The 14,557-nt window shown below is 41.5% G+C and overlaps 1 protein-coding gene across 1 annotated transcript in view; it reads right to left on the bottom strand.

Moving 5' to 3' along the window:
* Positions 1 to 1,244: 1,244 nt before the first annotated feature.
* Positions 1,245 to 14,557, bottom strand: part of LOC138940447 (T-box transcription factor TBX20) — a 55,385-nt gene continuing 42,072 nt past the window's right edge. The window contains exon 6 of the mRNA XM_070309348.1: positions 1,245 to 1,938. Within this exon, the coding sequence (XP_070165449.1) occupies positions 1,485 to 1,938 (454 nt within the window). The 3' untranslated portion in view covers positions 1,245 to 1,484. The remainder of the gene's footprint in view (positions 1,939 to 14,557) is intronic.

Genomic DNA, 14,557 nt, shown 5'->3' with positions numbered 1-14,557 from the left:
CAACTCTGAACGCTAGGGATAGTTCTTTGGTTGCGCCTGGATGTTAAGGGGAAACACAAACATTAAGAACACTGGGCAACTCTCCGTTGCTCCGTTTGCGCATGTATCGCGATGTAGAACTAAATGACACTCTCATCGCGAACTAAAAGAAGCTTGAGGCTGATCGTTTTTACATTTTTGAGAACTTGAAACTGATATTTCTGGCACATTACAAAAATTTGATTTGTATAAATATATATACAGATTTTATTATTCTTAAAATTATGCTCGAAAGAAATAATAGTCATTGCAGAAAAAGCGAAATATATATATATATATATATATGTGTGTATAATAACGGGTAGATTATCTAATAGGTAGAACGAACACATAGGATGTCTGAAGATGAAAAGAATATTTGAAACGAGTAAAAATATAAAATGAAGAGAATGAATAAAATTTAAAGAAATACGATGAACAACAAAGCAATTGCGATGTAAAATAATAAGTTATACAATTTTCTACTATATTAAAATTTCTATATGATTAACAAAGTTAATGTTACATATATATATATATATTAAATAATAATACAATAAAAAATAATTATTAACATATAATGCATAAAAGGCATTTATTCATGTGTCGAACATTGTGTTTCGGAAATAGAGATATGTAAAGAAAGATATAAAAAATATAATACAAGAGAAAAAATAATTTTCTCTTTAAATTAACATAATTATTGTGTAACAAAATAATTAACATAAATCAAAGGAACTCTAAAACATTCGCTTCGTTAACTTACCGCCACTAGTATCCGGCACCGGTTCGAGTTAATTTAAAGTATGATTTATGTATATGTACGTTATATGGAATATAAATCATTAAGATTAAAAATCACAATCTGAAGGAGATCGAGAAATAATGTTTGAAAGATTTCTTTATACATATAATCACTAAGCAATTATAAATTCGATTTATCTACAATATTAAGGATAAAGAAAAATACTTTATTAATAATTATATAATTAATTTACAATGATTTATTTAATATCTCTGTTACACAAAATTTGGTATTATTTTTAATTGTTATATGCTTACATAGTATATTAAAATGTGTCGAGACACATCAACGTTTTTTAACGCGGCTAAATCACGTATGTAATTATATAATTGTATTGTACAATATATATATATATATATATATATATATATATATATATATATATATATATATATTTTACATATTTATACTATATGCAGTTTAGACGCGTTTATAATATTGATATATCGTCGTTTGAATTCGATTTAACGTCCGCTACTTATATAAGCATATAACAGCTGTGAAGTGTCATTCGACAAAGTGTCACTTTACTTGGACATGGCGTTATCCGAATCTTTACAACGGTCAAACGCGCTATCGGGATAGTTCCGATATTCCGGTTTCACGATCACAGACAAATGGAGGAGGAACGATGCCGTGGTCGAAGAGTCGGCGGGGTTCGCTAATTGGGGGTGGACGGGCGTGTCCGCAACGGCGGGGGTGTACTGGCCGTCGGCGGATAGGGCGCGTACCTGACTACCGTGGAGGCAGTGGGAGAGGATCGTCGCGAGATCATCGCGACCGGGGATGGTTGCCAGGGCCACGGCAACGCCGCCGGGTACGGGAAGCCGGCGGTGGAATAGGGCGAGGGTGAGCCGGCGGCACCCCTGGCGCCGTACAAGAGCGCCGTCGACGGCGACAGCCAGGGCGATAGCGCGTTCTCGTTTAATTGTTGCTGCTGTTGCTGCGTAGACGGCTGCGACTGCTGCTGCTGCTGCTGCTGTTGCTGCTGTTGGGCACCCAGTGCCGCCGCGACCACCGCCGCTGGTGACGACGACATAGCGAGGTGCTCGTAGAGTCTCATCGGAGTGACGCCGCATCTCACCAATTGCTGCTCCATAAGTTCCATGGGGTCTCTGGAATAGTCGAGAGAAACGAGATATATACGCTATAACGACGCGGGTAGATCAAAAAGCGGATGAGAAATTTCTCGTGTATATATAAAATCTAGGATAAATTTCCTCGATTTAAATATTGAGAAATAAAATTTAAGATTTAACAATTAAAAAATAAGATTTTTTATTACAGACAAGTGTATAAGTTTTCTTTTTATAGTAATATATAAGAATTATGTTCGTTACGGTGTACTTCTGGTCTCTCTCTCTCTCTCTCTCTCTGGAAATATTCTTTCCTTCAACAATGTATAATGATAAATTGCTGTATTTGTTTATTTAAAATCTGGAATACAAATCTCGGGGTTACGTTAGATGAGGAATCGAACGAGCGTCACGCTATTGTGTCAAGAGGGCGAAGATCACGCCGGGCGAGCAAATAAATCCTTTAGAGCCGCGGGAACAGCGAGACAGCGAGATAAAATCGTCCATCCTTAAGGCGAGAGAGGTTAGGCTCTCGCCGATCGGCTGATTAATCGATCGACGTTATCGGCATTAATAGCACTTAAAAGGGAGAGAGTAAATCAATGAGATTCCTTTACGAACGTAGTCGAGATAGACAAAGAGAGAATGGCGGATAATTAAGACGGGCTTTCCTCTCATAGAGACGTACGAATGAGTGAGGAGGGACGATGGGGGGGACGATGATCGCAAGAATCTTCTTCTCTCTCCCTCCTTCCTCCTCCTCCCCCCCCCCCATCCTCCCTCTCCGCAACAAACTTGATGGATGATTTCGTGCGTTAGGCACGGGCTTAATTAGGGTTAATTACGGGCGATTGTGCGCGCGGACGCGCCTTCGTTGCTTCGTTACTATCGCGGTAGATACGCTAACGAGAGGATTATTGGCCGATCGCGAATGAAAACGCATCGCGAATGACGAGAGGATATCATTGCGCGTTTATATCTTTTTCTTCACGCCGACGATAATTAACGACGAAGTGTCATTGCGCGCGGGAATCGCGCGACGAGTCACTTCCGTACTTTCGTGATTACGCGCGCGGGAGCGGCGTTTAAGGATACGCGGATTATCGGCCGGTCTATCTCGATTATGAAGACTTCATTACGATATCGCAAATCCCGTGGCGAGACAGAGACTTCTTAATTACTTTCGATTTCAAGCCTGTCGAGGTAAGACCGAGAGAGAAAGAGAGAGAGAGAGAGAGATTGACCGCAAAGCGGGACCGAACAAGCGAAACGGAATGCTTGATGGATCCTTGACGTAGCCTGAAGAGATCCCCGTCGTTTTCCGTCATTTAAAGTCGACGAGAGTCAAATCGTTGTAATGCTAAAAATACCGAGGCCGGTATTTATAGACATTACGGAAATTTCACATCTCATGAGCGCGTATTAGTTGAGAATATAGAATGGTGATCATATTTCGAAGCGTGCGCGATTCAATAATCACGATTTCGATAGTTACATTAGAAATCGCCTAACACAGTACTCGGTTAAACAGTGGAATCATTACTCGCGCGAAACCTGACTTGAGATTCGAGAGATTAAAAGCAACGATACGCTCTCCGATTTGAAATTATATTTTATCAAAAAATCGATATATACGCACGACGACGTATCGTGCTGAAATATTACTTGTATATTTTACAGAAGAAGACAATATTTTACTTTAAAAAGAATTTTAATAAAAACTATACATGTGTTATAAAAGTATTATATAAAATAAAAAATCAATTGTGTATATTTGTTTGATAAAAAAAAAAAAAAAATGAAGAAAGAGAACACTTTAATAACTTATAATAAAAATATAATATCGCACAGAGTGATGAATAAAAAATAATTCCGTGTAATACATCTCGACACATCTTAAAGACATATTTTATAAGAATTATAAAAGGATCCGAATGAATTTCTACGAATGTTCAATATTATTTTGAAGCAGTCAATTTATATAAAGGTCTGATTAAACGAGAATGTTTTCTTTAGAAAAGACGTAGGAAAACATGTCGCTTTCTCTCGTCCATTTAAAGTTAAAACTATGCAGCGAAAACAATTTTCGTACGTATCTTTAGGCATCCTTACAGATTTGAAGGTTTTTATATGCGCGTTGCTGCGGATCTCGTTGTCTGTTTCGTTTTAAATCTTAAGATGAAGGCAGCGTCGATAGATGACCGCCAGTTCTTGGCACTTCTAGGAAGCCAAGTGGTTGTGAGAGATAACTTGATACACTAGAGTATCCTAGCCGGATAATTTGAGCATGGGCCGCCCACGAATGATACCGCCTATCGATCATCCGGTTCCGCGAACCGGCATCGTGATATCCGAAGACGCCTTTCGCAACCGCCGTTCAATAATTCAGCATTTCGTGCATGAAATAATTTAAGGGCGTACATAATAGAAAGATTCCGGATATATCTGTTCCCACTCACATTTAGATCATATCTTTCATTCGAAATGGATTTCTAATAAAAGTATACATTTTTATAATTTTTTGTAAGAAGTAGTAATCGTAAGAAATTTATTCAACGCAAACGTAGTTTATTTATAAATAAAAATGCTAAGAAAGAAAATATTTATAATATCGGACAATTTCTCATTAGGATTCGTCATTTCGAAATCTAAAAATGCCGCGAGTAATGTCGCGTAATAATGTTGAAATGACTTTCAAGAAAATGCTCGAAATTACGCTGACATTATAATCGCGCGTGTATATATAACTAAAATATATGAGAAATACATGTATGTGTGTGAGTAACTCTGGATTGAAATTGTAAAATCACTTGTATGCGATAAGAAAATCGATGATAAGTGGAAACATGTAAACGTGTTACTTCACACTTTGGATATGATGCGTGACAAGTAAAGTTGTGAAAAAAAAAAAAAAAAAAAGTATCGGTATATTTTGTTTAATGATAAAATAACGCGAGAAGGATGCGAATAGAAAGTCTGGAACGTCAATAAGACGCGTGATATTTCGCGAGTCGATGAAATTCGAATTTTTTTTTTATATACCAGGTATATAAATATGAAAGCGAAATTTGCCCATAGATTGCCCTAGCTGTCAATGTAGTTACCGTCAAACCGCGTCATTGGCGCCATTTTCTTGTTTTGAGATCCGATAAAGATTTTCAACTCACAACAATACAAGTTTCATACAACAGCATAGTTTTTAATAGCGTTGAACGTGTCGAATTTTCTGCCTGGAAACTACGATTTGCGGACAGCGTTGATTTTCTGTTACCATTTGAAGAAAACCGCTGCAGAATCGCATCGAATGCTTGTCGAAGCTTACGGTGAGCATGCTCTTGGTAAATCACAGTGCTTCGAGTGGTTTAAAAAATTCAAAAGTGGCGATTTTGACGTGAGAAACGAAGAACGTGGAAGATCACCGAAAAAGTTTCAAGAGCTGCTAAAACCTGGCGAAACCGTTAATACTGAACGCTACCGACAACAAATGATCGATTTGAATCAAGCTTTGCGTGAAAAACGACCAGAATATCAAAAGAGGCAACGCACAGTGATTTTGCTTCATGATAATGCACCATCACGCACAGCAAAACCGGTCAAGGAAACGATTGAGGCGTTTAGTTGGGAAATACTTTCGCATGCGGCTTACTCACCAGACTTGGCTCCATCCGATTACTACTTATTTGCATCGATGGGACACGCGCTTGCCGAGCAGCGCTTCGCTTCTTACGAAAATCTACGAAAATGGCTCGATGACTGGTTTGCCTCAAAGGAGCAACAGTTTTTTTGGCGTGGCATCCACAAATTGTCAGAGGGATGGGAAAAATGTATAGCTAGCAATGGGCAATACTTGGAATAAAATATTTTTTATCATCTTCATACAATAAACGTGTATTTTCTATACAAAAATTTCGGTTTCATATTTATATACCTGGTATATATAGCTCAAGGTGTCGAGCGACTAACAATAAGATATCGGCTATCGATCGATGAATAGAACAACTATGATTATTAATCATGGAGGGATCGATGTCTCGGCGCGGATTAATTATTACTTGCCCATCTCTCTATTCCCATTCCAAATTCAATTTTAATATTCATATAATTATTCGTCGATTAATTTTAACACATTTATACGACAGATTCTGATGTTAAAAACAAAAGTTTTGCGCCGCGAATCGATTATGTGTGAACGCGCGTGTAATATAATCCGCATTGTAAATTATTTTGCAACGTTATGCGTCATATCCGATGGACAAGGGATGCAATCGTTTTCATTATCTAAACGAACTGCACAAATAATGTAGCATCCTCGTTAGCAATTAAACAGATTGCGCCTATGATGTCGTATTTATCATCCAATTAATTAAATCGGTGAGATTGACGTTGCGTTTATAATATTTATGATATTCGGCGGAATGACTTTCGTATTACGCACGCTTGTTCGCATACGTGAAGTACACGATATTGTACTTTATATATTAATCTTTTAAATTAAATCGGTGAAAACTTGTCACTGATTAAAACAGCGACAAGATATTACAGAAAATTAGTAAATAATTTCAGTGAAAACGCTCATACTTGATTCTCCGTTTTAATCGTAGAATCAGTAATAATCATATATATTTGCAACGTGTAATTTTTAATTATATATATCATATTACACTTTTTACTTTCAAAATGTGATAAACTTACAAAAAATGAACGAGAAAGTTTGTCAGAAAGTCAGATATTTCTTTAACAAATATGTTGTTTCTCAAATTTATCTCACACATAATCAATAATATCAAAAAAGACGTATTCATAATTATTAAAACAGCTACTATCGCTAATTAATTCTTTCGATGAGATTTTACTGATATAATTATAATTGAAACTGTCAGTGACTATTCACTGCTTTTCAATACCAATATACTGATTTCATAAAAAAAAAAAAAAAAAAAAAAAAAAAAAAAAAAAAAAAAAAATTAGAAAATGATCCGTTAATTAGCTTGTATAAGGCAATCGCGTGGTTCGTGGGACATTCGGCGCGAGCATAAAGCACTTCATCGTCTCGCGCGACCAACGTCGTCGGGCCCGTACAATTCAATCCCGACCGGGTTCCGTAATGATTCTGTCCCCGCGGACCGAAATCGGGGGACGGACTCTCGCGGGTCTAGTTACCCCAAGGGTCACCGGGACAGACGACACCCAGGCAAAGAGAGAAGGACCGCTTGCGAGCTGGACGACGAAAGCCCCGGACTCGTAAAGTCGTAAAAACGTGGTCGCGAAGGGCGGGAGAAAATTTGCCGTGACTGCGCATGAGAAATAATAAGTGAGCTGCGAGAAATGAGATCTGTTTCATAAAACAGACTCAATCGCACTCGATTTCTAACAAGATCATCAATTGCCTTACCCCCTCTTGATTGTGATTGGGATTCCGATAATTCAATATAGTATATGTAAGCGAAAGATTATATGGAATTCAATATAAAATTTCGGGGAATCTTTCGAGGACGTCAGATGACAATCAACAGATTATAGATCGTCGAACGAGCGTGCAAATGCATTTCCTATCTTAACATCACCGCACCAAAAACTCGGATGTGATTTAAAATCATCGCGTGTATTTTTTTTGTAAAATAGCGGTACAAAATAGTTTCATATCTGATACTCTTTGCGACATTATAAATCGAGTGACATATTGACACGTAATCGAATCGAGAGGCGGTAAGGGGCATATATCGACTCAATGGCGATAGTAAGTCCGAGAATGCGCGACTAACGCGGGCGGGGGGAGGACGAAAGAGAAAAACGCCGGTGGCTGCAGAGGCAGAAGGGGGTGGGGGGGGTGGGGGGGCCAGGAACAATGGGTCCGGTGTACAGTTTGCGCGTCTCGGTTACCGCACGGCCGTACCGCTTAGCATGTAACACGACACCCGAGGAGGCGCACGAGCGCACGCACACACGCGTACACCCGCGCCACGTACCGTATATACAACACGCGTACGCGAATACGGATGCGCGAGAGAGTATAAGCTTCAAGTGGGAAGGAGTCTGGAGGGTGAAACACTTGCGACGGGGAAAAAGGAAGGAAGGGTGGGAGGGATTAGGGGGGCCCGGGGCTAATCGCGCCGTCTACTCGGACGTGCTGGACCACACACCAGCGCGTTCGTTCCTCTTCTCGTGAAATATCGCTGTCAAGGGCCCCCGAACTCTATTAGCCGAGTTGCGCGAATGCACTGGTATCGATTCATCCGGATCGATCGCGGATCCGAGATCCCACGGATAGGACGATCTCGTGGGGAAGGAAACGGGTGGGACGAGGGGGACGCTGTTTTTAGGCGGATCCACCGGCGTCGATCTGCGCGAGCGCAATTTTCAAAGCCTAAGCGTTGCACCGACAGAAAAGATTTCCGGATCTAATGCTATTACTCTTCGATCTATCATAAAATAGGATCGATATAGCGACATATCATATTTATCATTGAAAAAGGAATACTTTAATCTTAAATGGAAAATTCTTAAATCTAGAATAAAATGCTCTTGGTGCTGTCCCGTTAATTTTCTCACATAGATGAAGATGGAAATTTGTAGCGATCTAACATCAAGTTATTCTAAATGCAAGAATATATAAGCTTAGATTTGTATATGTTACTCTTGTCTCAAGATAGTAAGACAATCTTTATTTAATTCGAGAGAGAAGAAAAGGAATTTATTATTGATTTAATTTTAAAATTGTTTTATTTTTATACCGCATACGATTAAATATGTCAAGAATATTTTTTGTCTCGTTATCAGAAATCCTTTCTGAGAGTGTGGAGAGTTTTAAGCAGGGTTTATGAAACAATCTGTACATTTTTGCAGAATCTAACTCTGAAACGAAGGAAGTACTTATGGATTTTACATTTGGAAGTACAATATAAAAAGGCTACAAAATCCATATATATTATCTGTATTTTTATAATATATTTAATTATATATATATATATATATATATATATATATATATAATTATATAATATAATTGCAATATATTATATAATTAATATATTATATTATATAACAATATGCTTGTGATAATGGAAAAATTATAGATACGTATTTCATCAGAATAGTGAAGCTAATTTGCGTGATTTCTCAAAAATGTCAAATCAAGATAGGAATATAAATACAAGATGCGGAAGACATTCACACCGTACGCTGGCAGCGCGTTCTCTCTCTCTCTCTCTCTCTCTCTCTCTCTCTCTCTCTCTCTCTCTCTCTCTCTCACTATCTGTCTCGAAAATAGCTTAATCATGTGGCTCGTTGAAAAATCCAGAAATCAAATTACATAGATCGGTTCGCCGAGGAGAACCAGGTAGACAGACAGTTCCGTCGCATTGGGGATGGACTCACGGCCATCGTTACATCGTATATATATGTGCGCGCGTACGCGCGCGAAACGGAAATGACGCAGCGCGCGAGCGACGCAAGGATCTCTCCTGTGCATTAAAACTGTATATATATATATGTGTGTGTGTGTGTGTATTTGTACGCAATTCACGGCGCGCGTAAGCCCTCCGCCCGGCCTTGAATTATATCCTTAATGTTTTCATAAAGCTTCTTTATGTACAGACAATAAAAGCCCTAATTACGGTCGTTCGTCGAGCGAGAAAGAGAGGGGAGGGGGGGGGGGGAGAGCTGGTGTGCCTATATTACTATTCGCGCTATGCCGTAGCTCCCCGTAATTGTTACACCGCGATAAATATTCCTCATCGATCTGACGTGTCCGCGTTTTCCACCGTAATTGCCGCGGTTACGGTCGAAACGTTCTAATTAGAGACCACCGCCGTTACCCCATTAAAATGTCCATGACGCTCTCGCGGCTACACCTCTCGAGTACCATCGTCCAGGAGAGAAAAGAAGAGAGAAAATGAGAGAGAGTGAGAGGAGGGAGAGGGGGGGGGGAGATACTAGTCTATAAATAAGAAAGAAACGCCCGACACGCACGGTAGATTCGAATTTTTGCTCAGTCGTGCTATCAGCTCTCTTTCTCTCTCTCCCTCGGCGTCGCTCTATCGCTCGATGGTCTCGGCGTAATTTAATTAGTAGTACAATCGCACACGCGGGCCGCACTTCACCTCGGCCGCGAGAATCATGCATATTTACGCGAATAATTCGCACGTAATATCCGCACACCTGCACCTGTAAACGTACAAGTAATAAAATTACTCCCGCCCGGTAAAGAATGCGATTGCTTGTATACGCCAGTGATCGCCGAGCTGATGTTAATTGTCCAGGAATCGCTACCGGTAATTATCACGCGCAAGGATTATCCTCGGTTAATTGCGCAGAGAGTATAGAACTTGGAGGTAAAACGTGATCCCGATTTTCAGCGGATACTCTCTCCCGTGTGCGCGCGGGAAATAAAATTTCATTCTTCACGCTGTCTATAAATGCGGCGCTCCGTTTCGTGCAAGCAAGCTAAATCGATATTTCTCTTCAAATCTTTGTCTTATCGTAACGTAAGAAAATATTTTGCACATATACAATGCGTATTAAAAATGTGCGAGAAACACGTTGGAATGTAACTGTCACACCTAGACCTGTCAGCTTAATTTGACGAGACATAATTAACGTATAGGCTATTTTTCATATATTTCCTTATACTCTCCTCTCAATTAAACATCCTTTTGACAGCCAATCGATAATCTTTCAAGAATCGCGCAGCGCGATCGGACGACGCGAGACACCTCGCGATGTTGAAGGGAATTCCGTCGAATGTAGAGAGCCTGTTATTCTCTGCGTTTATCCCGGGGCTGACACAGGGCATTAGGTAAGTGGTAGATAATAATAGGTTACACTCCCCGCTGATGGCCGATGGTAGTTCATCGAATGCTGCGGTTTTGCTCATCTCTCGATTCATCTCGCACGCATCTCGCTACGGCAAGTATCAATCTCTCGGGAAATGCCTAGCGACCCCACCATATGATTCCAAAGGACAACATATCGAATCGATGACGTTCGCTTTAATCCGACAATTGAGAATTTAATAATGTTCTAATGAAATTTAGAAAGGACTATTTCTCACATCGACTCTTTCAACTGACAATTAATACAACGACGCGATTAAGTTCATATTTTACAAGAATTTGAAACGGTTAATCCAATTTTAAATTTCTCGATAATAAAATTAACTTTTCTAAGTATTTAAAAAAAAAAAAAAAAGTGAAGTCGCCAGGATAAAGGCTGTAATGATCGAAAGGAAATCTCAAAGATTTCCTGTCTGTGTAAAAGATATATATATATACAGAAAAGAGATCGAATTATATGATCCAGAAAAAAAAAAAAAAAGATAAAGAATCCAGTCTGAAATCATTGAAATATTTATATTGCTAACAACGACACCTCCTTCTTCTCTCCAACATCGAGCGAGCTGTCGTCGCTCTACGAATCTCGAAATAAGATTTCGTGAAGGTGGTGGAACAAGAAGAGAGAAAGAGAAGGAGAGAGTGATAAAGCGAAATTCACGAAGGAAGAAGAAAGACAGTTCATGAGCGTGCTGAGTGTCTCTGAAATCGCGTGAAAATTTCGACAGAAAAGAAACAGCGCAACGAGAGAGAAAGAAATTCGAAGCTAAAAAATCTCGCGGATTCTTCCTTCGAACGCCGTTAAAGAAGGATATTGGACGACAGAAGAAAAAGAGAAAAAGAGAAAAGAGCGGCTCAAAGCAGCCCAAAGAAAAGGACACTAAAGAGGAGAGTGAGAGAGAAAGGGATGGCGCGAATCGGCGAGTGGAAAAGAAAAGTATCGCAGAAAAAGGAGAACGGAGTCGGGCGGGAGAAGAAGTTAAGCGAGAGAGGTAGCGACAGAGAGCGAGACGAAGTTGAGGAGCGGCAAGGAAGAGCGCTGGCAGGGAAGGGGAAGGGGGAGAGGGAGAGGGAGCGGAGAGTGTAACAGCGAAGAAATTAATAGCCATAAAATATGAATAGAAATTAGCAGGTTCGGGGTGGCGTGACGCGTTTGCTCGCTCATTTCCTTTCGGCGCGTTGAAAAACAACAAGACAACACGAAATACGGTCGAGCCTGTAATTTACCCGGGCTGCCGCCGAGCGGATTCCGACCGACGCGCGATCGCCGGCCGCCTTAGCTTCGTCTCGGTGTGTAATACGAGCGAGTGTGTAATACACGGATGTACACCAACGCATACGTTACCGAGACGTTAACGGGGATCGAGGAGCGGAGCTCTAGATGTAAGTAGAAGCGCGAGCGTGTATTACTATACACGCGCGCGATGCCTATGCGTCGTCGCACGGTAGGTATGGTACGTAATGATCCGGTAATGACCCTGACGCCTCGGATAGTCGACCGATACATGCGGCGCGCACGAGATGCGTGTGTATGTGTCGGCCGGGCCTAAAAGTTCCCGATGATGCACGGCGAGACCTTTGTTTTTGCGTTTTAAACGGCGGTTATTAGCTCCGTAGCAGCCAACGGCCACTGATGTTGCTTCTCCACCCCTCCAAGCTCCTTCCTCCTCTTCTTCATCCGCTTCTTCTTCTACGGAGCTTTTTTCATCCATGTCGGTCGCCGAGCTTCATCTCCCTCTGGCACTTCGATAATGCGGCCCGCTGCTAATGGACTGGCGGTATCGGAGGTGTCTGCGTTGATGCTGGTAGTTGTGTCGAGAAGAAGGGGGAGGAGAGAGAGAGAGAGAGAGAGAGAGAGAGAGAGAGAGAAAGAAAGAGAGAAGCTGACATGAGGAGCATGCTGCGAAGAAGGAGAAGGCCGAGCGAGACGAAATAGAAAGAGACTTGGCGAGGGATGGAGAAGAAGGGGAGACGGAGGAGAAAGAGGGCCAGAGCGGCAGCGGTAATGACAGGCCGTCCGCTCTCGAAGCTAATATAGATGAATGCCCTGCCCTCCTTGCCCTCCGGAACCCGGTGAACGTGGAATCGCTCTCTCTCTCTCTCCGCCGGTTACCATCCGTTTCTTTCTACGAGCAGAGGCGCTTCCACGCGAGACGCTCGAACGATCGCCGGGCCGCGAAACTGAACGCGAATAGCCGACGAGAATACGTAAGGAATGCATCGAGCGCAGGCGTGTTTAGCGATAGAGAATTTTTTTTTTTTTTTTTTTTTTTTTCGTTACGTAATATTTCGATAGAATGAGATGCTGGCGGAGATACATAACAACAATTTAAATACGATTCTTCGCGTGCAAGAGTGTAACATCTACGCATACATTTCGCTATGAGTCTCGATCGATCTTCACCTAAACCTAAAAACCGTCAATCTGTGCGTACATCGCGAAACAGCATCGCTCTTGTCAGCCGCCATCGCTCCCTCTCTCTCTCTCTCTCTCTCTCTCTCTCGCACCGCCGTGTTTCGCGATATTCTCTCTCGTGTTCCGCTGATGCCCGGCTGATGTTTTCCCGGCGACGTTGACGGCGGTTCGCGCGAACACGTACGGCGAGGAGGGTCGTACCGAGAAAGAGAGAGAGAGAGAGAGAGAGAGAGAGAGAGAGAGAGAGAGAGAGAGAGAGAGAGAGAGAGAGAGCCGGAGGGGCATCTATCTATCAGCGCCGGCGTGAAGTGGGCGGGTGCATGCGCCGTATTGCTCCGTACGGCCGCTCTCTCATTAACTCCGGACGCCGCCGGAGCGGAGGAGCATCCGTGCGCGGCCAACGTGGTAGACGACTGCCGGCGTTCCTCGTCCGAGAGGAAGGACGAGGGGAGGGGGAAGAGGGGGGGGGCACCCCCACCCCCCCGAACTTTCGCGGCCGTACGTGCTTATCTAAGAGCGAGCGCGGCAACGGCCGGGGGTGTCATCGGCTGATGGGGAACGTGCGCGCGCGAATATGAGATCTGCGGTAAATTCGGGGACACCCTCTGTGCGTCTTCTTCTCTCGTTCTCTTATTATTAAGCCACGGTATCCGTCAGTCAGCTGGAATTATTTTCTATTCGAATACGCGCGCGTTGGACGCGTATTGCCTCGTAGATAATTAAATTTGTAAATTTAACGTTGGCACGAAGAACGATTGCGAGAGCTTGTATTAGATTTTTGAAGATAGAATGTACAGCTTAAAAAATATTAGGTACTTGAGTTATCGATCGATTAACTTTTTATAAAATTCATATATACACAATAATCCAATTAAACTATAGACTTTTAAATAATATAATTTGCACACAGACCGTAAATTTATAAATTACTAATTATTAATTGTAAATTAACAACTTATCAATTAATAATGTAAAAATTGTAATAATGGCGTATAAAAATAAATTTTCGAACATAGTTATTGGATATTGATCTGAACAGAGTGAAATTAACTACAAGATTGCGAATGCATTTTCGCGCGAATGAATGTTTATCGACGAACAACTGGATAATAGTACAGGAAACTGATATAAAGGACCGGCTCGAAATTAGTTCCACGATAACACGATCACGCTTGGAGTGATCATCGCCTATCGACAATTTCTGATCAGAGCTATGCGTACTAACTATATACGAGCATTAGATGAACCAACAAAGTTGGGATCCCAAGCGGGCAATCCCATTCGCCAAGAGCGACGGCGTTATCGCCAAAGTGTTACTGATCCTGGGAGATTTTATCGACAGTCCCACGGTAGTCTATCTCTCGAGCGAGCTTAACGGGGACGTTTTCACGTGTAGCAATTTCGGAAAATGAGG

The sequence above is a fragment of the Polyergus mexicanus genome, unplaced genomic scaffold (assembly GCF_030449975.1).
Source record: "Polyergus mexicanus isolate NDT 795.1 unplaced genomic scaffold, iyPolMexi1.0 SCAF_17, whole genome shotgun sequence".
In the NCBI taxonomy this organism is placed as follows: Eukaryota; Metazoa; Arthropoda; class Insecta; order Hymenoptera; family Formicidae; genus Polyergus; species Polyergus mexicanus.
Note: the sequence above shows the minus strand (reverse complement) of the source record. Positions and strands in the feature narration are given on the sequence as shown.